The 26970-nt window shown below is 40.0% G+C and overlaps 1 protein-coding gene across 1 annotated transcript in view; it reads right to left on the bottom strand.

Annotated features, from left to right (window-relative positions):
* Positions 1–1380: 1380 nt before the first annotated feature.
* LPAR3 (lysophosphatidic acid receptor 3) overlaps positions 1381–26970 on the bottom strand; it is an 80176-nt gene continuing 54586 nt past the window's right edge. Inside the window, exon 3 of the mRNA XM_011956118.1 lies at positions 1381–2147. Within this exon, the coding sequence (XP_011811508.1) occupies positions 1822–2147 (326 nt within the window). The 3' untranslated portion in view covers positions 1381–1821. The remainder of the gene's footprint in view (positions 2148–26970) is intronic.

The raw sequence follows: 26970 nt of genomic DNA, 5'->3' as shown, positions 1-26970 counted from the left end.
CTTTCATATTGTCTACTTAGGTCTCTGAAGGAGAAAAATTCAAAATAGAACCCAGATCAAAATTTAGTTCACATGTAAGCCAGATACCAGAAGGATGCCGTTAACTTTGGGAAAAAGATATAAAATTATTCTACATGCTAAATCCAACATGCCACCAGTTGGTATGGAGGTAACTAAAGATAAGGACTGGAGTCAAGCTCATATTTCATTCTATGTGGAAGGGATTCAGCCTGCTTATCAATACAGCTTTTACTCTGATGTATAGAAACATTTGTTTTCAAACAAACACCTCTTTCTCTTTTCTTGTACAGCACAACAGATCATTGCTACAGCTCTAGTCCTAGAGTGGAAAGTCTAGGTGGCCTGTGAATTGATTTCACCTTCGCTGTCCTTCGAGTCTTTAAATGCAAAGTGAAGTTGTTTAAATACATACATGCACTCCCTGACATTCTCTTTTTTTTCTTTTTTTTTGAGACAGAGTCTCACTCTGTCACCCAGACTAGAGTGCAGAAATGCGATCTTGGCTCACTCTGCAACCTCCACCTCCCGAGTTCGTGATTCTCGTGCCTCAGCTTCCCAAGTAGCTGGTACTACAGGCATGTGCCACCATGCCTGGCTAGTTTTTTGTATTTTTAGTAAAGTTGGTTTCACCACATTGCCCAGGCTGGCCTCAAGTGATCCACCTGCCTCAGCCTCCCAAAGTGCTGGGATTACAGGCATGAGCCAGCGTGCCCGACCCCTCTCCTTGATTCTTTACACTGTTCTTTGGTCCTCTTATTCCTCTGCCACTTTGCTGGGTTTTCTCTACCTGCTCCTTAAACATTGGTGTTCTCTTGGCTTCTTTTTCTCTTACGGCAGGAGTATCAGCTGGATGTTTCATAGGCACTTCAAACTTCACATTCTCTTCTCCTTGTTTTCTATATTAAACCCTTTACTTGCTCTCCACTGTTTTTCACCATCATGAGGGAAAACGAGAAATAATGTGGGCTGGTGGGAGGCAGTCTGGGGCGGTAACCCTGTATCTGAAATACTCCAGGGATCCATGTTTCTTTCAATAGTCAGACTAAGCATTCCCCAATCTCATCCCCAGATATCTTTGAATAAAATCAATAAAAATCAGTAAAAACAGGAAAAAATATATATATATATACACACACACATGCATATATACAAACATGCACAGAGGACCATACCAAGGTCTTTTTCAGGTCAAAAAGGGTTTTCACATTGACCTTTTTTGTTACTTTTAAGTATTTTTCCTCAGAATGTTCCTTTAGTTAAAAATCAGGTTTAATCTGGAGCTCTTACTGATTTTTCTTTGATTCCTACTGAACACCTACCTACTGGCCATGGTTTCTTTGAGGAAAAAAATACCATTGCTGAAGCATTTCTAAACATTGTTAATGCATGCAGAAAGGACTACATAGACTTTCCAAGCAGCTATATAAGGCGGCTCAAGTAACATTATTATTTATTTTGGTCTAAGCCCTTTCATAACGTCCTTTTAAAATACAAAGAGAATGGCTACGAAATGGTGCCAGAACCCAGAAGGCCCAGCCGGACTGACAAGAGCTCTGAGCAGTTCACAGGACAAGTAGGGACCTGCCGTACCTCTCCCGTTTCTGTGCTTTCTCTAAATGCACCAGGTTCTCTCTTTACTGCCCATGCTTTTAAACTATGAAAAACAAATTTTAAAAGAAATGTAGCAGTGATTAATGGAGACCTCAAATAACACTGTACATGGGCTTTAAGAAACAGGTAACTATTCTTAACAGCTCTTTTCCCAGAGGAGGCCTGGGTGGGCAGAGAGGCGTCCAGAGTTTAGGAACTGCTTTTATTGCAGACTGTGCCTTGGCTAATACTATCCTCTGTGTACTGGCTGCCTGTGTCACTCCTGCTGAGGACCGTGGAGGGGACGCGAGAGGGACGCCTCTCTGAGTTCTCCTGAGAGAAGCAGCAGATCATCTTCTTCATGGTGCTGTACATATCCTCATCCTTGTAGGAGTAGATGATGGGGTTCATGACGGAGTTGAGCAGCGCCAGCAGCAGGAACCACCTTTTCACGTGCTGCACGCCACACTGCCTGCAGTTCAGACCATCAAGGAGCAGAACCACCAGGCCTGGGGTCCAGCATACCACGAATGCCCCTGCAAGGAAAGAAGAGGAAGCAACAGACGCTCAGACCTTAGGGTGCTTATTCAGGTTTTCTTCTCTCCCAGCCTTCAGTCAGTGGCATCAAGGGGCCCTCATGATTTGTTTTGACAACCGCAAGGCAAACTTCCACCTACCATCTGAGCGTTTGAGACCTGGGCTTGGTACAGGCAAAGAGCTGGGAACCTCCGTGACTATCAGTCACATTTCATTTCACTTTCTTTTCTGCTTACCCAGGTCTTGTGATTATGAGAGGCTCACATTTACATTCTGCTTAGGAGGCACTGCACATGCATGATCTCCGTTAGTTCTCTGAACCACACTGGGAGGCTGTTGCACTCATTATCCACATTGGACAGACAAGAAAAGCAAGGCCCAATTCTAGGGGGAGATGAGGGGAGAACTCTCTGACTCCAGGGCTCCCACACTTCACCCTACATTCTGCTGTTTTAGAAATCAGATTTTCTAAATGTGCTCTTGAAAATAAGACACAATGAGTCTATGGCATCCTTCTAGTGGTTTAGCTAAGTCACCTACTTATAAATTTCATTCTTCATAAATTCATGTGGATGCTTAGTAAGCACTATATTCTTTTTGACACATTCATGGGCCATCTGCATAATCATCTGCTCTACATTTAGATTTTTTGGTCAGAAATAAATCTTTCATGATGAGATAGTTAAAAATCTACTTTTCAGACTCTGTAATTGAACATGAACAGTAGTGTGTTCTGAGTCTCTAGCCACAGGATCATACTTATCTTACCTCTAAATTTCATGATATTTTTCTCCTATAAGACATGGGTCCACTGTTTCCCTACTATTATCATAACCTCAGATAGCAATAACAACTAATCTTTATACAGCACTTACTATAAGCGAGGCACTGGGGCAAATGCTTTCATTGGTTAACTCACAGGACCACATTATGACATTGGCATTATTATTATCCCCAGGAAACTGAGGCACAAGAGAAGTTAAGTAACTTGTCTATGATCAAGTAACTCTTAAGAGACATGATTTTGAACAGAGGCCATCTTTCTCCACAGGCTGTGCTCTGGGCCACTATATGACCCGCCTCTATAGTATGATGTGGTTGCTTTTGTTGAACGTCCTTGTCATCTAAATGCACTTGCTTGTCCATTCATAAATATTCGTCTGAAGCTTACAATGTGCCAGAAGCTGTACTAGACAGTGGCCAGAAGCTGTACTAGACAGTGAGTGAGGTGAAGGCCATGCACTCAGGGAGCTAAAATACTAACAGAGGAGACGACAAACAAGCAAGTCTATAGATGATATCACCAACTACTCTACTGGTTAGAATTAGTTCTGCATAGCATTTCTGTTGTTGCTTTATCTTACTTCTAAGAGATATAATACTATTCAGGGCAAGTCAAGGATTATAGAGAGGCAGTGTAAGGGAGGGAAGAGGCACGAGCTTTGGGGTCAGACACATATGCACAGCTCAACCTATAAGCGACCCGAATTATGGGAATTACTTCACTTTTCTCAGCCTCCATTCCCTCCTTTATATAATAAAGCTAATAAACCCAACCATGTGAGGTGGTGGTTGTGAGGATCAGAGGTCATTGAAACTGGTACCCAACACTGTGGTGGGTTCACTGAGCAGTAGTTATCATGAGGTGCTTTGTTTCCACAAAAAATATCTATAGGTTTAGTAGCTAGCAAGGGGGTTGAATTCCTTATTTCATAATTACAGTTCAGCAGTGGTTCCCTTTTTTCTCCACCCTGTATTATTATTTTTGGTCTGGCTGATATATGTGAATAAAGAACTGGACTTGGAGATAAGAGATCAGAGATTTGGGTCCTAATTCTTCACTTACTGTACAACTCTGGGAGACCCATGTCATCGCCCTGGGCTCGGCTTCCTCAGCTGTAAACTAACGACTGACTTTAGGCTAAGTGTGAGCTTTTCTAGTGGTGGGGCAGAACTCATTAGTGGCTGCGCAATCAATGTGACAGGTTCAGACTGGTGTTTTGTTTTATTTAGACTGGTTTGAAACAAATGAAAGAACTGGATGGGAAGCCAAGTTTGGAACTACCAGCTTGAGAATTCATTTTAGTAAGTTTTTAGCCATACCACCCGATAATTGTGTCTGAGAAACAAGTCAAATTTGTTTGAGTTTTATGGAGAGGTAAAAGCCATAGTTTCACAGAAATCAGCAGTTTCCTACTTGGGAAAGAGTTCGGAAGCGGCTTCGCCCTATTTTTCATTCATAGGAAAAAGGCTTTCCTTTTGTACATCTCAGGACAATCCGGGCAAAGGAAATGCCCTGGTCAAGGGAAGCTCTTCACCTGCTGAACAATGGTTGCTTCTCTTAAATGCCTTCATTTAGGCCGGGCGTGGTGGCTCACACTTATAATTCCAGCACTTTGGGAGGCTGAGGTGGGTGGATCACCCAGGTCAGGGGTTTGAGAACAGCCTGGCCAACATGGTGAAATTGTGTCTCTACTAAAATGCAAAAATTAGCCGGGTGTGGTGGCAGGTGCCTGTAGTCCCAGCTGCCCGGAAGGCTGAGGCAGGAGGATCGTTTGAATCCAGGAGGCGGAAGTTGCAGTGAGCCGAGATCATGCCACTGTACTCCAGCCTGGGTAATAGAGCAAGACTCCATCTCCAAAAAAGTATAAAGTAAAAAAATATACAAAAACCTTCATTTACTTGAAAAGAAGGATTGCATCCAAACTCTGCCTGTTATACTCTTCCATTCGTTTTGTGTGATCTCCTGCAATAGCCCAGGAAAAGTCTGTGCTTTCTCTATGTGATGCCCTTCAGGGTTTTGAAGACAGTTAACGCTTCGTGTCTTCCTTTAGCCTTTTCTCCAGGAGACACATATTTAATTTTATCTACTGGTTCCCAGATGGATACCTCTGGACCCATTCATATTTGTTAATGCTGAGTTTATTTATTTATTTATTTTTAAGTAATCTGGGCTTCACACAAACTCTTCTTTGAACCCTGCTGGTTCCCAGCAGTCATAGTCTGAGCATTGAGGCTAAATACTCAAAAGACATTCCTTCTAGTTTCTTATGGAATTTATGCAGATTGGTAGGCAACTGTCTGATATATATTTTCAAGGATTTATCATACACACACACACACACACACACATATACACACACACACACACCCTCCCCTCACTTTTAAGCATTAGTCCAGTTACTTGTTTGAATGTTCCTGACATCTCCACATTCTCTATGAATTCTCCAAGACTACAGAGCTCAGGGTGTGGGGGTGTGTGGGGAGGTCTTATATTTAACTGCTGACAATAGAGCAAAACCCCCCCAAAGAATGAATTGTTGGATAAACTGTGCATCTCTTCCGAGATGTGTTTGGAGAGAGATCTTGGCCTCCAGGTGGAGGAGGCTTGGAACAACTGTGTTTCCCAGGGTCACTGCCGGGGAGCATCGGCTCAAGGCAACATCTCTGAAGCACCTGTTCTCTAGTTTAGCTGCCTAGTATGTTTGGGCTGTTCTGTCAAAGAAGATTTGCCTTTTGTTGTTCACTGGAAACAGTATAAAGATAAGATCGGCAGGTTTTTATTTCTCTTCTGACACCATGGCCAGCTGATCAGCCAATATTTTTGCTGGATTCCTTTGGATTCCTTCCCTCCTTCCTCCTCCATCCCTCCCTTTCTTCTTTTCCTGGCCAAAAAAAAAAAAAAAAAAATCTTTCCTTTAACAAACCAAAGAATGATGTAATTGTGATATATGCAGCTTCATGGTCACATACAACATACTACAGAGGGGCCCTTCAAGTCCAGAGGTACCCTCCCACTCCTCCTTCACTCTCTTTAGTAGTTAGATGCTTTATGGCCCACAGTTGAGCAGCCTAGCATAAAGACAGGAACATGGCTCTGGTGCCAGGCTGCCTGGGTTCAAATCCTGGCTCTTCCACTGATCAGTTGTGTGCCTTTGACCACATCATCTAACTTATCTGTGCTGTAGTTACCTCAGGTTTAAAATGAGGGCAGTATTAGTAACATTCCCAAGGGATTTATAAAAATTAAATGGGTTAATTCACATACAATGATTAAAACAGCACCTGACACAAAATCATTGCTCAATAAAAAGTTTATAAGGTTTTAACTGAATGAATTATTTTATGTAATTCAATGAAAAGGGAAAATATGTAGAATTACCATATGACAAGCAGCATCAACGTGAAGACTTATTTGGAGTGTTAGGTCATGTGATTAATTCAAAACAGAGTTTTGTGCTGGGGAGAAAACTTTCATGATAAAAAAGTCACATCATTAAAAAATTAAAAAATCACATTAAAAAATTCACATCTAATAACATGAGAGTGGGGTTTTAGGAAAACATTGGCAATTTACTTTTATCCTTTTTTGAGTGTGTGTGTGTGCAATGCACACTTGCAAGGGGGTGTACTATATTATTCAAACAAAACTACAGAAGAAATTGTGAACTTTAAAACATAACGCTTAAAAGAATAAAAATAAGAATACCTGTTTACTTACCACCCAACTTAAAGAACTTAAAGAAACTTAAAAGAATGCTATTGTATCTTTAGAGCCTCCTGGGTGCCCACCCCAGTAGCCCTCTCTCCTGCTGAGATAAACGTATCATACATTTTGGGCTAAACATCTTCTTGCTTTTTCTCATGGTTTTCCAATATATGGATGTAATGTTAGACATCATAGTGTTTAGATTGATCTGTTTTTCAACTAACTGTACCATGATTTACATTGATTTTGATTATCAATACATTGGAATTCACTTCTAGCATCTTATTTTGTTATTTGTTTCATTTTTTCTATGTTTCTTTTTTTCCCCCCTCTTTTTTTGTATTGAGATTTTTTTTTTCATTTCCCTTGGTTTCATTTTCCCCCTTCCATTGGTTTGGAAGTTATAGACTCTATTAAATTTTGACTTATATGTTTAACAAAGTATAAAGTTGGCCAGTGTTTGTCCTTCCTTCCCGTCAACATAAGGACCTTGGAACACTGCCACTTGGATTTTTTGGAATTATACAACTTCATATAGAAAGGACTCTTCACATCAAAGTTGGCAGCCATAGCTTTTGATGTCTGGCTTGTTTAGTTTTTCTCTCTTGACAACACAGTAACCCACTCTTGGGAATAGCAGAGAGAATAAAAGTGTTACTCTGTTATGGGAAACACAGATTACTGCAGCTGGATGGGACCTTAAAGATTACTAGTGTTTTTCAAACTTTTGACCAAGCCAAATGGAAAAGAAAGGAACTTTTAAAATAATGCATATTCCCTGGTCCCACATCAGACCCAATAGTGAGACTCTCTGGGGTGGGACAAAGAAATCTGCAGGACTAAAAAGTTCCCTGGGTGGTCATGATGCGCAGCCAGTTTTGTAACCTATTTCCCCACGCTGACCCACAATGGTTTAATCAAGCTGACTCCATAAGCAAAACCGTAGATGCCATATAGACTTAGCAAAAAGCCATGGAAAAGAGAGAGGGAGCAGAGTTTTTTCAAATGAGAAAATAAGCATCTCTAGAGATGAATAGCTTCAACTTGCACTTGGGAAAATGTTTGAGCACATATGCAAAAATAAATACACAAAGAGTGGCAGCAAAAGTAGTCTATAGGCAAGGCATCCACAGTCCTACTCTGCTGCTCTTTGGCTCGCCGTGCCAGGAATGCCTTCTCACTTCCTAATCTGAGGCCTGCTTTTCTTTCTAAGCTTAGTGCATACTCTGCCTTCTCCACTGGAGCTCTCCCCTCTCTCCCACCACAGTGTCCATTTCCTCCTCTCAACTCCTGTAGCACTTTCTACCTATTGCATTCACGTGGCACTGGGCACATTACCTGCTTAATTCCTCTCTAGCATTTCCTGAGAGCTCTGGGTCAGGCAGTGTGCTCAGGGCTTTACATGCACTTCCCCTGTAAAACTCACAGTCCTACAAAGTTGCTACTTTTATTATTATCCTAGACTAACATACAATAAATCTGAAGTTTAGAGTAGCTCAACAGTTTGTCCTAGGTGCACAAGCCAAAAAATAGAAGTTATCATTTGAACTCAGGCCTGACTTCCCCATGCAAACTCTTGAGCACTGAGGTAGTTTTTAATACATATGTCTTGTGTCTCAGGTGTGTTCTAAGCTCCTTAAGCATGTACGCTGTGCCTCATGTGTTTATATTCTTTTTTTTTTTTTTGAGACGGAGTCTCGCTGTGTCGCCCAGGCTGGAGTGCAGTGGCCAGATCTCAGCTCACTGCAAGCTCCGCCTCCCGGGTTTACGCCATTCTCCTGGCTCAGCCTCCCGAGTAGCTGGGACTACAGGCGCCCGCCACCTCGCCTGGCAATTTTTTTGTATTTTTTAGTAGAGACGGGGTTTCACCGTGTTAGCCAGGATGGTCTCGATCTCCTGACCTCGTGATCTGCCCGTCTCGGCCTCCCAAAGTGCTGGGATTACAGGCTTGAGCCACCGCGCCCGGCCTCATGTGTTTATATTCTTAGAACTAAGTATCGAGCCCCACACTCAGTAGCACGGGAGATGAGCCAGGTGAATGTGACTGAAATTTATTCATCCCTTCAGGGATTGACAGGGACAGAACCTGGACCTGACGACTCTAACTCCTGTTAATGAGGGTCTCAGTCGAAGTGACACTCAGTTGAGCTAGTGCTGAAGGGCAAGAATGACTGTGCACTGGTGAGAAACAGCGTGATGCATCTGGGCAATTCCAAGTGGTTCAGGATGGTTTTAACCCAGGAAGATGATTGAGGAAGTAAGATAAAGTCTGAGAGGTGAACACAGGGCTAGATTCAGAAGGGCCCTATGTGTAATAATCAAGAGTTTGGATTTATTACAGATCAGACAGTAATAAGCCTTTTTCAACCAGGAGTTCATGCAGCAAATAAAGTCTGAATGCCCTCAGGCACCCATGGTATGTAATGAACTAACTTCTAAACATCTAGAATGGTGTGAGTTCTGTACCATCCTTGAAAAGATTAAGAAAATATTTCTATGTTCCACGGTTCATAAAGGAACCCCATTGAGAAAGTCTAGATCAAAGTTTTTCCAGACAAAATAGCAATTCAGTGGGTTGTGAAGTCAATTTAGTGAGTTGCAACCAGCAATTTTTTAAAAAAATAAAATAGAAACAGAAAACATCAGAGTGCATCTAGTAAGGGCATGTTTCATAAAACTTGTTTCAATTACACAGAAAAATAAGTGTGTGAACTGGGCTGTGACACAAAATGTACACTATTTCTTACTGTGGGTCCTGATTTTTTTTTTTTTTTTAAAGTTTGAAATCCACTTCAATAGATCAGTGGTTTTCAAACCACTTTTTTTTTTAAGTAGAGGAATACTTTTCCTAAAGGAAATATCTCGTTAAACTTCAAAATCAGAGCTGCTCTGACTAAAGAAAGAGATGGAGGAGGGGGTGTTGACTAAAGCCCTATATATCAGAATGGGCTCTCATCTTCATACTCCAAACAGCCTCTCTCCACACACATCCGCACACCGAGGCCCCTCTGAGGGACTCTTGGCAACTCTCCTGACCACTACTTTTAAAATACTGTTATAGAATGGTAGTTCTTTGAAGATTTTGAATCTGGGATGTGAACAAATATTGTATTTTAGAGTAAATCTTTATCTGAGTGCTCGGGACAGACAAGAGGTATTTGTGGAACTAGAAGTCAGTTCCAATCTGCATCAGAATCATCTGAGCTGCCTGCTTAAAATTCCGATTTCTTAAAACCTAGTCCTGCCAAATGAGAAAGTGAGGAAGGTGTGATCTAGGCACCTCCATGTTAGCCATCTCCCTGGGGAATGCTTTTGCATAGTAAAATTTGAGTACTGCTAGCCTACAAAGGGAGAGTCATCTGAAGACTAGCTAAAATCCAGGTGAAACTATCAGGATATGAAAAAGCAATGGTTGGGGAGACGGTCAGAGAAGTTGTAAGGGGGAAGGAAATGTGAGACCTGATGAATATTTTGGATCTAGGAAGTGAGGGGAAGAAAGACTCCAGGGTGAGTGGGTAGCATGTGGCTATGACAACTAAGCAGGGAGACAGGAGGGACAGGTTTAAGAGAAGGAGACAGTGTTCAGTTTTAGGCATCGGGCACTTAGAACGTCTGTGGCTTCTCCAGTTGGAGATGTGTAGAAGGCAGCCAGGAGCGTGGGTCAGAACTCTGAGAGTTCCAAACTGAAATGCTGATTTGGGAGTCATCAGCAGTAGGTGGTAACTGAGGCAAATGTCCTTCTATTAATAAATATTTACTAAGCAATTACCTACCATGTGCCAGTGAATGCCTTTATGATGACTAAGTTTGTATAACAAACCTATTTCCTTCTGTGGCCAAGTGACAGGTCAGTTATATTGATAAGAAGCATTTTTTTTTTAATTTTAATGATGCTCCACATTCCTTCAGTACCCGTTTAAGAGACTCACTAATAGTTCGATTAGACTATAAATAAGCTTTCCTCCAGTAATTAAATAAACTAGTTTGAGAGCTGTACTCAAAAATCAATAACATGAGTTCAATGTTAAAGTTTACTGAATAGTATGCTAGAATATTCAATTACAGCACTGAGATGATATCTTAATGACTGCAATTTAAGGTAATCAGAAACATCAAATTAAGGAATGTCTAACACTTTGGAAGGTACAATTATATTGGTGACAAGCGAAGTAAAAGATCTTGCAAAGTCCCTAGTCAACATTATTGTTTAGATACTCGCTAACAACCCCCACACCCAAATTTGGAAGTTCACAAAACACCTCAAACAGTACCTTGGTTAATACCTCATCTCCACATTACAGGAAATAAGAAGGGAGAGCACTCTCCCGTCGGAGAAGCACCCTCCATTGGAACGTATTTCAGACAGTTCAGCATTCCTGGGGTTTTGGTGATGGACAAGGTCTCAGTTTACACAAGGCCTGTTCAACACTCAAACTTTTCTATTCCTTCTATTTAGACTTGCAGCCATATTTCCATCTGTTTAAAAATTCACACATGCAATTAATCAAAGAATGTTGACATATGAGTGGCACACAAATAAAACATCCATAATGATAAAAACAATCACGCAGAATACTCTCACTTTGCCACATGGACTACTAATTTCATCAAAAGGGAGGATATATTTTAAATCTGTTCACTCTCTTATTCTTTGTTTTTAGTCTAGGAAAAAGCAGCAGGGCACAAGCAATAATACTAACCTAGTAAGCCGCAGGGCCATCTGATTTACTAAAATAGAAAATTATAAGTCTACATAAAAGTCAGGTTTGTGGACCTCATCCTAGGGAGGCATTCTTCTTATTTGAAAAGGAATTGTTAAAGTAGAATTTCAAAGTAAGCATCTACTTTTGGTTAGAAGCATTATAATGTATAAGTCACATAGTAACAGAATATTCAAGTGAAAATGCTCTTACGACATTAAAGAATTTGATTAACAATTTAAAAATAACACTTTCAGATGTGGTATGCAGTCTAATTCACATTCATTTACCCACAGCATTTCAGAAGTCCAATAACTCAGAAAATAGATTGTCACATATGTGAAAGGAATGAAAATATATACCTTTAGTAAATCTGACTTATATTTTTATTGTAGAAAAAAAGACACTAAGATGCTTCAAATTGATGATGAGCAGTTAAACATTCCATAAATGATTCATTTAACACTATTGTTACTACTGTTGGATATTTTGATTCTAACGACTGGTTTTAGATACTTGTTTTAAACTTGTGGCCAACTTTCCAGCTTTGAAAACTGAAAATCTTGATACCAACGGCAATAAAAGATAAAATTTAAAGCAGAGGCATACCAGCTAGAACCACTGCCTAGACCTAATTCTAGTGTTTAACTACAGGCAACAGCTGGAAGTCATAAACCGTGCAAGAAAACACCATCTCCACCTCCAGATTCCACTTTAAGTGTTATGTATTCTAAACAGCAATGCCTCAGTACTTCACTAGCTATTATATCAAGGGCTCTGTGGCAGCTAAAAAAGGTGAGGTCAGCTGTGTGTACTGACAGAGCAGCAGTTATTTGCCTGGTATAATCTTAAAGAACGACAGATCCCAACTAATCTTCCCAAGGATTGAACATTCTTCCTGCTGAAGCCACTCCTTTGGATTCAGAAGTCCTCTGTTGCAACTCACCTAGAAATGCTAACATATTAGGCTATGGGCATGTAGTATTTAATCATATAAACTGTCATTAGTACAGAACAGGGCCCTGGGGGAATGTATAAGAGATATCTCTGATGGGGTTGAAACACTGTGAAAGGACTACAACATTGGACATTGCACAAGAAACTTGACCTACCTAGGATACAAGATTCTGGACATAACAGATGGCACAAAAGATCATTCTGAGTTCAGAGGAAAGGAGTATGAATGAAGTGGCAGGCACTGGGGGCGTGGTTGAAACCACACTGCCTTACAGAGAGATGGACCTGGAAGAACTATAGCATGGTACAGCTCAGGAATGACATGGTCCTGACACAGGCTACCACTTTCCATCCTCCACTCATGGTTAATAAACCATGACACTATTTGTTTCTGGGCTCAGATATGACCTAGAATCTCTTGCAGCACAATGCTCCAAGCAGTTTCTGCCAATCAAATAGAATCAGTCTTGAAATGAAACCTACTGGAGTAAAACGAGCATAGGGTTGAAATCAAGCAGACCCTGAGTTGAAATCCTGGTTATGACTAAGGGCAAATCAGATCACCTTCCTGGGCCTCCATTTCTTAGCTATGGAATGAGCATGACGATATGACCCAACAGGATTTTTGTGAAAATTTAATGAGATAATATGTGGGAAGTGTCCAACACAGAAAGCACTCAGAAAATATTAGTTCTGACTACCCAGACAGTGTTGGTTACTTCCTCTGCTGTCCTTCTTAGGCAACTTATAAGCAGATCTGGGAGAGTGTTTCAGTTGCTGCTGTGCGCCTACACGTGTGTGCGCACACAATTTCTCACACTCTGCCTTGTTTCTGTATCCATCTGTCTGTCCTGCTGGACTGAGACCCTCGGGGGAGATCTCTTTTGTGTCTTATTCAACTTAGATTACCCAGTGCTTAGCCAAATGCCACACACCTAGTGGTGCTTAATAAATATTTGCTGAATGAAGGAGTAAGGAGTCTTGATTCAAGTCCAGATCCTGGACTACAGTGTGAGTTTTAAAAGGCCATTCTATTTCTCTGCTCCCAGTATCTCCATCTATATGTTACTGGGATTGGATGAGAATGCCCTGTAAGGGTCCTGTCTGCTGTTACATTTGATGGTTGTGGGGTTCTCTCATAGCTTCCTTTAGTCACAGCCAACACGCAGTGCTAGGAACTAAGGAGAAAGGCAAACATGGATGCTCTGCATTGTGCAATGTGAGAGAATCTTGTGGTGAAACTTAAGACATCTGTCACCTGACTCCAGCAAAAACTGGGATCTTGATGGAGTACAGGAATGCTCTCAGATATTCAATATCTAACATGCAATGGGCATTTGTTAAGTGTCAGGCACTGTGCTCATCACTGGGAATAGCAAGATAAGAGAGAGAGGAGTAAATGATTCCAGGCAAGATATACCCAAGATGATGTAAGGGCACACTGCCTAACTGTCTTCACAAGGGCTGAATTTAATGTTCTCTGCAAGGCCACCATGTTCTGTGTTTTTAAATGGAGAGGAATGTTAAGAATCCCTCTGGTTGGGCATTATGGATAAAGGTAATGCAAAGGGTCTCACTGAACATCCGCTCTTTCTCCAGGTCTCCAGGACTGTACTTTATCTCTCTGCTCTTCTACTCTAGTCACAAATCTATGAGTGCTACACCATGTTTCTAAGCTCCCTCTGTTTAAAAATGCACCATTAAACAAAATGTTGCCAGGTTTGATGATGACGGTAAGAGGTTCCTAACTCAAACAGAGAAAGGTCCAGGAGGCAGGGCCTACTAGCCTGTCTTGGTCACCAGTACGGTGGGCAAACCCTGAGGATCTCAGTCCCCGCTTACTGTGGGTACTCAGAAAATCTGACAATGAACAAAAGAACAAATGTATAAACAATATTCCAAAGTTACACAGCAATCACACTAAGTACTAATGGAACCCTTCAGGCTATTTAAATGATGTGAAAACCAGTATAAAAATACCATATGGACATGACTTTCCTGAGTGTAAGGTCTTGCTGGGTGTGCACTAGAAAATATAATGATAACGGTGCCTTGTGGAGTTGTGCAGTGTGAAGAAATGTCACTACTCTAGAGTTCAAGAGTTATTTTACATATATTTTTGAATGATGTAAAATAGCAACATATAATATGTATTATAGGTCAGTAGCGCTCAACAGCTCTATCTTAAATAAAGGAAAGATGTGATTTGTATAGATAGTCTGAAGAATTTCAGTCATTTCATCATGCTAGTATTTGTCATTTTTGATGAAATCATATCAGAAAAATTCAAAAAGAACTTTAAGTTTTGAGGTCACAAATACTCTGGGAATACCATAGGTTTTCAAGATTATTTTTCCTTTCTAGCTGACGTTTTCTTTGAATGGTTGCCAGGGCTTGTTTTTTTTTTTTAAATCTTAAATTTAGTAAACTGTAAAATCTTTAGGTCTTTACATTTAGTAAACTCAGCTACATTTAGGAATTTTATAATGCAGCTAACACCCCCGAAAATCATGATTCATCCAAACAGTGGCATACTATGCAGCTATTGAAAATAATAATATCGATATGAAAGATGTTTATTATATATCATTTTTAACCAAAAAAAGGTTCCAAAACACTATGCATAGTATGATACCATTCTGACTACATTAATTCATTAAATAAACTGATTGATAAATTAACCAGGCATTTGTGCATGTCTGTGCTTAAAAAAGATCCTGATACAGATACCCCAAAATCCTAGAACATATAATCTTTAGGCAACATGATCCAAATTATTTTTACCTCTTCCTTACATCTTTCATTATTGTCTTACTTTTTTGCCATGAGCACATCTTTCTTTTAAGTAATACATCCTCACTAAAACTACTCCTGTTTCCGTTTTGGGAACAAATACATTTGCATGCACTAGATTTCTACGGCAAGAAACACTATAAGATTGATACAAGTTAAGAAACTCAAAAGTCATGACTGACTTTCCCAATTAATCTTTTAATGGTAGTTTCACTTAATTTTATCTACAATTTACTAAACAGAAAAATGCACCGCAATGCATTTTATATGAGGGAGTCATTCAAGGGTAAAACCACAACATAATCCTTGAAGTGGAACCAATAAAAATCAATTGTATACAGTGTGCGCTTTGTTATTGCAGTATTAATTTAAAATTTGTTCTATTAGTTGTACATTAAGTCACAAAAAGCACAGGGAAACATACTGTACTGTACACTGAGCCAAAAGTCACAAATAATCGTTTTCCCCTTCTCTCCAAGAGCACAACTCTGGCTGGTCCCCATCAGAAAACAGGGGCTGGGGGAGATGGAAGTCACTACAGATTATGTATTATGGGAGTAGGGGTTGTTAAATTCATCCATTTATTATAAGAGGATGAAGGTCGACAACTCCATCTTCCAGATAATCAAAGCTTAAAAACCTTTAAAATAGAAGCATACCCTCCCTTCCTTGAGAAGTGGAGCCTACTGATCACACCTCTGTCTTTTCTTGACAAACTGTCATCACCATGAGCATGTTACCCTCAGAGTGGGTGATATGACTGTAGAGTTGCCCTTCACTTGTGCCCTCACGATGGAGCCATACCGTGTTCCCTGTGCCCCTGACAGGCACTGCTGACCATTCAGTTTGCTAATTTACGGTCGACTTAGAATGCAGATAACCACATCTGGTAAGAACTGCAACTAAATAAAGTCAACAGAGCTCTGAAGAATGGTATCATGAATAAAGCACTTTGAAAGGCTTTGAGACAACTATTTGTGTTCAGAAGACATTTTCTACCATGGGTGTAGGTACCAGAGGATTGTTTTATAGATTAAATAAGTCCAGGGACACCAAGAACACACAATTCATATCCATATGGGCTAATTTTAAGAATTCATTCTTTCTCATGAAAGATGGACAACACGCCACCATTGTGATTACTGAAAATCCAAACAAACAAAAAACAGCTAAACCAAAAGAAGAAGAGGAGGGGATGGAGGGGTAAAAAGACGAAGAAATAATTATTTAGCAAGTATTTATAGCTTAGTTACCAAGTTTCATCTGAGACCTGGACACTGGCACTAGGACCCAGGAAAACACATTCATCTCTCTCTGTCTCTCTCTTTTTTTTTTTTCTATTCCAGGCCCTCACTAAAAGCAGGATAAGTGAGCCTTGGACACACACACAGATGTAGAGACATGCTGCTGTGAGTGTACACCGATAATTCTTAAATACTCAGCTTCTCCAATAATGTATTTTGCTTTTTTATGCTTTTTGCTGCCAGGAGGGGAAAAAATTCAAATGGCAATCATTTATAGTTTTAAATTGGCAGGGGTCTGATTCAGAGCAACATTCAAATTCTATCGAAATACCTTCCACTTGTGACTTCTGATCATATCTAACTTTTCCTTAAGCTTGTTAGAATTGGTATTTACTCTGATTTTCTTCAAAGGGATGTAATATGACACCATCTTTGTTTTCTAAAGGCTTTTTAAAAGTTTACTTCATAATATACAAAGCAATGTTAGTAAGAGCACAGTGCTCAATCCCAAGAATATGGCACTAGTTACTGATTATTCTTTGAACTGGCAAGTCATAAGGCCACAGGTGGAGCATGGACTTGTTTTCTTCCTCTCCTTGTTTCTTAGCTCCTTGCCTGTCCCATGGTCCTCCAGGCCTCTTGTCTCCCATGTTCGCCTTTATACACTTTTCTTCATTTTCTCTTTTTCGTCAGGAATTCTGCTTCTTGCAGAATTTCCTCAGATATTCTGTAAATATTCTATTTGTGATAGCAACCTCTCTTAATTTAGTAACCCCTTCGAACTTCAAGAGCACTCCATTGATTCCATTGTTCAGATTATGGGTACGACATTGCTGTCCAAGGACTGCATGCATCATCCAACAAGTATTTATTAAGCCCCCACCAGAAGCCAACGTTAGTGCTAATACTCAGGACACAGGTAAACAAGATGGACATGAGCTCTTCCCTAGCTCCTGACTTCCTTGGCTCCTTCTCATAGTTTAGGTCTCAGCTCCAAGGGGATATCTTTGGAGAGGTTTTTCTTTGTGCCATATAAATTAATACCCAGCCCAGCCATTCCCTAAAATATTATTATGCTTGACTTCCTTGTATCCCTCTCTGCGGTTTTTTTTTTTTTTTTTGCTTATTGGTTGATTGGTGGATGGATTGATTTGCTTATTGTCATTACCCTAGTTGGAAAGTAAACTTGACAGTGGGAACTTTGCCCATTTAATTCATCTGCAGGTACCTTCCATGTATAAGGTGCTGTCTAGTTCCCCTCTAGAGATTCCAATTCCATGAGTCTGGAATGGGGCCCAGGAATTTGAATGTCTACCAAATTCCCCGAGGGATTCCCATGCTCAGGTGAAAGTGGGAGGTGCTGGAGTTTATACAAACCCAGATCTCTAACTTATCTGCCAATCCGAAAGTTTGATGACCATATCTGCTTCCATCCCATTGGGGGATCCTTCTCCTGGAAAGATACATTCTGAAGGCTCCTGGGAAATGTCACTTGGTAATAATGAATGGCATGGGCCTATAGGAACTTATAAAAGATCATGTCAGTCAGGCTCATGCTCAAGAAAAAAATTAATGGTAACGCACAATTTGGTTAATAATGTACTATAATGACAAAAATATGCATCCAGAAAAAAGAAAAAGAAACATTCTTTGGAAATGTTTTCTTAGTTTGCACTGAGCAAACTTTCAAAGTTTAATAGAAGGAATACGAGGGAATGGGAGTAGAGTAAGGAGCAAAGCAGAAAGTGGCCAAGTAAGGCAGAGGACATAAATAGAATATGTGTAAGAGACAGCAAGGGAAGGAAAGCAAGGGACAGACAGGGCAAGCGGTACAGGGAGAGGCCATTAAGGTATCCCATAAAAACCTGAAGAGAGAAGAAAGGCTGCTCTTTGAGTTAAGCCCTAAACCAAAATCACCATGCAGAGATATTATAGTCCCACACCTATAAAACCTTTACTGAAATCTGACCGAAGGCAATGACATCTCAGAAGAAAGAATGTCACCGGAGCCAGGGATGTCTAGAAGAACCATATGCAATTCCCAGAGAGAAAACTTCTTGGTCAAAATCAGCCTGTTCTCATAGCTAGTTCTGCTAGTTCTCTCTTGTTCTGATTCTCTTCAAAAGGCAACCTGTTTGTAACTGGACTTGCCAAGTATTGAGTATCTGAACTCCTTGGTAATTATATTTCCTCTGTCCAAATAAACATGTCCCCATTCTAGTTAATTAGATACATAAATAGACTATCCAGAGACAGGGCAAGCCAAAGGGAGGAAAGAAACAGGCAAATTAGCTGGGACCTCCATCCCTCATTCACTTCTTCTTCCCCCTGCCACTGTTAGTGCCTGGTGACCTCCTCCTCATTCTTTGAAAGCCAGCTCACTTTGTCACCTGTGTGGGAATCTTTCTCCAGTCATTCTCCTTTAGGTTAAGCAACATTCCCCATTCCACAGCACACTCTACAGACTTATTGTCAAATTAGACACCATCAGTGGATTATCCATCTGGTCAGCTAGACTGAGAGCACCTTCAAGGGCAGAAACACTGCCATTTTCAGCTTGGATTTTCGACACCTGATCAGACCAGATGCTTAGTAGGTGTTCAACTTTCAGAGACGCAGCAAAGGAAAGCTGAAATGTCAGAGAGGAAACACAGAGGGAATGCAATGGAAAATTAAATGTGCTCCCTGCCAGGATTTCATGTAGAATGACTCATTCCATTCTACTGTTTTCAGACGGAACATTTCTCAAGCAATCGACCCTAATCACTTTTACCTTATCCCCGGGTAAATGCGAGGCTACAGCACCACAGGAGACCCACCTTACGGATTTACTCAATAGCCAATTCTGTTCCCAAGCTTTGCAAGTTGGTTGTTTGGAATTTAAAAGACACTGTCATGAGCACACTGACTCATGTGGCTCATAGGTCACTCAGGAAAGCCTATTTTCCCTGTATATAGTTGATTACTTTACAGGCAATTCCAGACTTACAGCAATTTAATCTGTAGTTTTTGTAAAAAAATTCTTGGCCAGTTAACCCTTTTTATACCCTTGCTAATATTCAGAAGCAGTTTCAACAGTCTCCTCTCAAACAGTGAACCTCACCTTGTGTGAGACCCTGCCAGTTCCTGCAAGGAGTAGAATTGGTCTGCCTCTGTTTTTTTGGTTATTTCTCCAAGACCCCTCAGTCCTTCCCACCATTTCTGATATCTCTCACATCTCTGTATTTGAAAATAAGCTGGCCTGGTGCAGTGGCTCACACCTGTAGTTCTAGTGAACTCCAGAGGCTGAGGTGAGAGGATGGTTTGAGCCCAGGAGTATGAAGCTGTAGGAAGCTATGATTGTGCCACTGCATTCCCACATGGGTGACAGAGCAGGACTCCATCTCTAAAAAAAATAAAATAAGCTAAATTACATCTTAAAACATGTAACTGATTATCCTCTTTACACTGTATGATATATATACATACACACATATGCACATACACACACATACTTCAAAGATACAGGCTTACTTTATGTTATATATAGGTAATTCAGAGTCAATAAAATAGAGTATTGGTAAAAACTCCCATTAGAGAAATACTGAACATTCCAGGCTCTTGGGTGGAAACCCAGTTCCCTATTAAGGCCTTGCCCCTACTGAAAATTTGACTGAACTGAGTTTCTATCATTTTGTTCTGGAAAGCATGCAGCAAGCTCAAATACAAGGACCACCTGCATGAACAGTGCTACACTGCCGATCCACCCCGATCCCCCCGAAAGGACAGTCACAGTTACAATCTGTATTGTGAGCCATAAACAGGCCCCCTCCCCATCTAGGAGCACTGATACAAAATTCTAATGTGCCTTTTCTTGTTTCTTCCTACAATCATCAACTCACTTATAAATCTCTGTAATAAGTGTTGGGAAGTCAAGATGGTTTGAAAGACAATACCTTTCCTCCAACTGTTTGCCCCCAGTAAGTCAAAATGTGCACACACATAGAAATAACTGTCATAGGCAGTAAATGACACATATTATATAAACGGAATAGGTGAATGAGTCAGGAACTTAGAGAAGATATCACAGGTTGAGGTGACTGAAGATGACGTGATGCAGAAGATAGGGTTTAGGGGCAGGGTCACAAAGGAGTTGCAGGAATTGAATTACTAGGGAAAAGGAGTACTCTCAATTTGTCCCTCTACCCCTCTGGCCAAATATGTAACATATAAATACACCAAATGCCTTCGTGATCAGGTACCATCCCTTGGTGCTGTAATAACAACAAGCTGGGTCACCTTCCAGTGCACGTTTCACCCAAAGAAACTGTTATCACAGATGGCTGGGCAGCTAGGGGTTCTCCTTTAATTTTGAATGGTTTATTATAACCTAGAACAGAAGAGTGTGAGGCTCTTCTTACAGGCCATGAGTTTCCACATTTGGGTAAATCAAATATACTGAAACCACATTATGTCATAGTTTGAAAGAATCCTCTATTTAAAAAGTTACTTTTACTATCCTAGTAACCAAATGAGATGAGTAAGTCAAAATGTGTAAACAACAATAAATATTTTGTAAATTGTTAATCATTGAAGAAACTTCTAAACCACATAAATATAGAGGCTGAGAACGATTAAAGTTTAAATGGTTCTTTCTTTGAGTTAGAGATTGTCTGCTTTGGTTCAGGATATGGGAGAAATCAAACACCCTAAGTTCAGTAACGGGAATGTGATATACCATCTCTCTTAAACTGTGGAACTAAAGACACCATGACCCTCAAATAACGAAAAGCTCATACTCATGTCCTTTAGGCTTTTCCACTGCCCCCTAGGAAAAACATTAGAACTTCCTGTTTCAACATATTCCTTTTTATTTTCCTGAAACAAATGTGTTTATTATTGTAAACAATGACTCATTTGGCATTTTTACCTAAGGATATAGATACACTGAAACATTTACTAGTTAGGTAAACTTGGGTAATACTCCCTAAGCCTTGTTTCCTCATCTGTAAAACAGAGACAATAAATCCCCCTCCTAGGATTGGTAAGGACTGAGTGAGAGAATGGATATAAGCCATCTAACAGTAGGTCATCATCATGATCATTAGCTTGCTTTATTACTCCAGGAAAGGCCTTGTGGGGTCTGATATTTGAAAACCTAGAACAGCATTGGTCAGAGGGGCAATGTGGCACAGTGTTTTAGCAGCATGGCTTCTAGAGCCAGACTGCTGGATTCAAATCCCAAATCTATCACTTCCTTATGGGTAACCTTAGGCAAGGTGTATTTAACCTGTTAGCCCACCTGTACCTCATTACCTTATCTGTCACACGGGGATAAGAACACCCAGCTGCAGGGGTGGCTGTAAGGGCTAAATGACTTACAATACCTAAAGTGTCCAGAACAGTGCTTGGTGCAGAGTAAGGCTCTATGTGTCAGCCATTCTTGCTGTTGACACTGCTCTCCAGCTTTAAAGATGGTCAGACTCAAACTCAAGAATCTGGGAAGAGCTGGAAAAATGCTTAGAAACCAGAGCTAAGTGAGATGCAGAAACTAGCTATTCTTTTCTAAGTAATTCTAGAGGGATGTTGACTTTTCAAAAATAAATTTAGTCGTTTAGAACAAAGCTGCCCAGATGGAGCTAAGTGAAAAAGACCTGAGTGGTAGAAGTAGTGTGCCGAGACTGAGCCATTAAGCATGCCTCTATTAAAGTCTAGCCATGCTGCAAATATTTTTTAAAAAAAGTTCATGTCCACTTTCTCAACTAGATAATATAGATATCAGGGATTGGGACTATATATTGGTACCATTTACTTTCACATTTCCAGTGTGTAGCACAGTGCCTATCATAAGGCAGGCATTTAATCAATATTTACTAATGAGTAAATGATCAAATGAGCGCATAAATGAATAATCTGAAGATACAGGTAGCTATTTGCCAAAGTGCAAGAAGATCTTTGCATACTAATAAGAGTTGAATTTGACCCTTAGATAACCAGGTTGGAGCCGACAGCAAATGAGAAGACAGATGAACAGAAGTGATGTTACCATACCCTGGAAAATCAATTTTACAGTTCCTATGGGTCCATTTTACTGAACAGAGGTTTAATTATGAATCATCTTGTTTGCTTGGCAATTCTAGTTAGTCCAGCCAGAGCAAATGTGTTTCATGGGGCCTTTGGCAAGACTGCTTGTTTCCTTTTCTTTGTATGTGTGTGTACGATGATTCATAACACATACCCATGCAATTGAAGTATTTAACGTTTGTGCCTAGGTAAAATGAGATCAAGTCATCAGCCCATTCTTACATAAAGTCTTAGCAATAAATCTTTTTTTTTTTTTTTGGGGGGGTAGAGTCACAGACTCTGAGACTTGCAAGAATTCTTACAGAGTGCCTATCTTTCCTCCCACTCTATGAAGGAATCTCCTAAACAGTACTACACACAAGGGTCATCAACATCCACCTAACACTTCCCACAGGCCTTCACCTCACTGCACCAAGCTGCCAGCTCCACTGGAAAGCTCTGATTTTTAGAAAAGTCTTCTGATAATGAGTTAAAATATTCTTCCTGTAACTTCTACTTGGTCCTAGTTTTAACTTTCAGACCTCTGAACTAAAATTCCTTTTTCAGGTAACAATTCTTAAAATGTTTTAAGAGAATTGCTATGTCATTTCTTCTCTTCTTTGGTGACACTCCCCCAACTCCTTCATCTGTTCTGGATCCTTCAAAACTCCAGTTACCTTCCTACAGGTGCTTACTACACTGACTAAATTCCTCTTAAAATGTGATGGCCAGAATTGGCCTTAAGATGCACCATGGACTGACTTGTGTTCAAAGAAAGCAAAACAATTTGTTCTCCAACTCTGGATTCTACACCTTTGATTAACGTGCCTGCAATTGCATGTCCCTTTTTGGAGAACCAGGTGGGCATGACGTCATCTACCCCACAGCATATCTGGTTCATGGAAACCCTTAAGTCTTTTGTTTTCCTTGAACGTGCACTGTTATCAAGACGATCTTACTCATCTTTGCGTATTTGCGATTTGCAAATGTGTGTATGTGTGTGTACGTGTGTGTTTTATCTAAACAATGAGCATATCTAGTCTCTTAAAATGCTGTTCTTACTTGTTTTGGCATAACATTCTACTCTGTTGATGGCTATTTAGATCTGGAACCGCCTACTTAACATATTAGCTATTCTTCCAACACATTTTGCCATTTACATGCAATTTTTAAAATATCTTCTACAAGTCCAATATTACTATTTTGCTCAAGAAATACAGACCAAGTGCAGATTTCTCTGGCACTTCTTGAGATTCTTGCTATATTGACATCAATCTTGTCTTAATCACCAAACTTCAGGTGTAACTGTTCAGTTATTGATGAATCTCCTAACTGTTCTAGCACCCTGCCCACATTTCTTGTTCAACAGAATATTGTGTCCAATTATCAAAGGCCTTCTGGACATCCATATACGATATACTTTCTAGAGCATTTTCTTTATTTAACTAGCAACCTTATCACAAAATGTAAATTGAGTTGTTTAATTTACCTGATGTGGTATGAATGCCACTTTTTCTTTTTTCTTTTTTTCTTTTTTTTACTTAGAAACCCATTCTACATGGCTGGGTGTGTGGTGGCTCACACCTGTAATCCCAGCACTTTGGGAAGTCAAGGCAGGCAGATTGCTTGAACCCAGGAGTTCAAGACCAGCTTGGGCAACATGGCAAAACTCTTTCTCTACAAAAAAAATACAAAAATTGGCTGGGCATGGTGGGACATGCCTATAGTTCCAGCCACTCAGTAGGCTAAGCTGGGAGGATTGCTTGAGCCCAGGATGTCAAGGCCTCAGTGAGTCATCATTGCAACACTGCACACCAACCTGGGTGATACAATGAGACCCTGTCTTTAAAAAAACAAAAACAAAAACAAAAAAACCCATTCTGCAATTTTGCTGAGCATATACAATTTGTCATCAAACATTAAAATAGTTAACCAATATAAATTCATGTCTAATATAAAACCACTCATTTATAAAATATTTCCAATCTTCTGAACGTGGTTAGAAAATGAAATTTAAAGTTCCACTCTTTAAAACTGACATGTTCCTTTTTTCTCAAATATACACTATGTCCTGGGGAAGAATAAGAACTTATTTCATTTTCAATTAATTATAATAACTTATTTGGAATTTAATTTAGAAAATTAGAACAAAATCTTAAAATCACAGTTCTCTCTGAAGCTGAAATGGCCTCTTAGGAAAATCAAAACAAAACAGTTCTCAAATATAACAGTTATTTCTGTCCTTTCTAATTGCCTTATTTTATAGATGAGAAGACTGAGGCTAAGTAAATATTAGCAAATAATATAATGAAAGCCAATCTTACACTGCAAATTAAAAGCTCTATATTATTTATGTTTGTTTTAAATTGATACATTGTAATTGTACCTATTTAGTTTACAATTGGATGTTTTGATACATATATACATTGTATAATGATCCAATCAGTGTAGTTAATATATCCAAAAGCCTTATATTCTTAAGAAAAAAAATTCTATCACTAAAGGAAAAAATCTTACTTTATCACTTTAATTTTGTTTTTGTTTTTGTTTTTGTTTTTGAGACGGAGTCTCGCTCTGTCACCCAGGCTGGAGTGCAATGGTGCAATGGCTCACTGCAACCTCTGCCTCCCACATTCAAGTGATTTTCCTGCCACAGCCTCCCAAGTAGCTGGGACTGACAGGCACATGCCACCACACCCAGCTAATTTTTTGTACTTTTAGTAGAGACAGGGTTTCACCATGTTAGCCAGGATGGTCTTATCTCCCAACCTCGTGATCCACCAGCCTCGGCCTCCCAAAGTGCTGGGATTACAGGCATGAGCCACTGCTCCAGGCCACTTTAATTTTTAAAAACCACACTTGATATAAATATCACACTTCAATTATTTAAAGAAAGAAAATTCCCCTAGGCTGATCCCACATAGTCAGCAGGTATGCTTCCCTGCAGGTTCTAAGCCAGTCTGGGGCCAGCAAGAATTCGGAGTCTTTTCCCACTATAGAAACAAAACAAGACAACATCACCTCTGATACAGTCAACAGAGGAGTGTATACACTGCCAAACTTAGGCAGAAGTTTCTCATTAGAAAACATGGAAATACAGTGCATTAGCAAAGTCATTATTACACGTTATTACACACCCACACATAAATAATATTCATAAGTTTCTCATTATAAAACATGGAAATACAGTGCATTAGCAAAGTCTTTATTATATGTTATTACACACCCACACATAAATAATATTCATAAGTTTGTTGACACTGAAAAGAGAGTCTGAAATGCTAATGATGGTAATGAGATAAAGAAACAGAAAGGTAGTAAGGCTAGAAGAGTTTGTGCAGGTTGTAATCAAACTTCACTTTCTTTTATATACCACTTCTTTTCTGGACCACTGCAAAATCAAAGGGTATATGGTTTCCATCTGTGAAAAAAAATGTATGTTCCTATTTGCACAAAACCAGGGTATCTGCTATTTGGAGCTAGAAGAAAAATGATACAATTCAGAAATGGTATCCTTAGATTATACATAATTCATTTCTAGGACATCTACTTGTGAAATATCCTGGGGATGTTTAACTAGATGACTCCTATGGTTCCCACTGGTATAATGTGATGTGATTAAAACATCTACTTAGAACACTAGAGCTCTGAAAAACACAGTTCTAGCATGTATTGGGGCATAACGAGCACAGGCCAGCTCCTGGAAATACAAGCTGTACTCACCTCCCACAAACGTAGTCCTTGGGAGCTGGGGACAAGCAGGGGATCCTTGGGGCAAAAGGTATCTGAGGGTGAGGATCACTGTTGCCAACAGCCCTGTGCCAATACTCTAGCCATTAGTCTCTCAGCATGAATGCTAAGAAATCTGTGCCAGCCAGCACTGACACGGGGATCCATCGTGGATTCTCTCACAGATCACCCTCTTGCATGGCATACTCCACCATCTTTTCATATGGGCTATATGCCTTGAGTTACAGTGAACAGTATCACTGTGCATCCAGTTGTCCAGGATAGAAACTTGTGTATCATCCTTGACTTCCCTCTCCCCACCCCAACATGTGAACAATCAGTATGTACCATTGACTCTGCCTCCTCAGTTATCTCCCTAATCCATCCATTTCTTTCTAACTATCCTATCCTTTCCTTCTGATGGTGGTTACATCAGACCACTATCATCTCAAGTCTGAATTACTTTAATAGCCAAATGGCTTTCTTGCCTCTAGTCTCAGCCTCTCTAATTCATTCTCTATAGTGTGGTCAATGGTCTTCATATTAAATATAAGATAAGTTATCTCCTTGCTTCAAAGTCTTCCAGATAAGGGCCAAAGGACACAGCTGGACAGGCAAGTGTTTATGACTTCTCCCCAACTGACCCATCCACCTCCCTGCTCCTCTGACTAACCTCTCTTTTAATCCTTTGTTCCTGTCTTGGAATTTGCAGTGCCCCGGACTGGCCATGCCATCTTTCATTTCTAGGTTTTGTCTCTGCAGCTACCTTTGCCTTCAACATGCCTTACAGGTCCACAATCCAGGTCCTCACACACCACCACAGGTTTCAGTGCTCTGTTTCATGAAAATGGTAGCTTACACTTATTGT

The sequence above is a fragment of the Colobus angolensis genome, unplaced genomic scaffold (assembly GCF_000951035.1).
Source record: "Colobus angolensis palliatus isolate OR3802 unplaced genomic scaffold, Cang.pa_1.0 Scaffold41, whole genome shotgun sequence".
In the NCBI taxonomy this organism is placed as follows: Eukaryota; Metazoa; Chordata; class Mammalia; order Primates; family Cercopithecidae; genus Colobus; species Colobus angolensis.
Note: the sequence above shows the minus strand (reverse complement) of the source record. Positions and strands in the feature narration are given on the sequence as shown.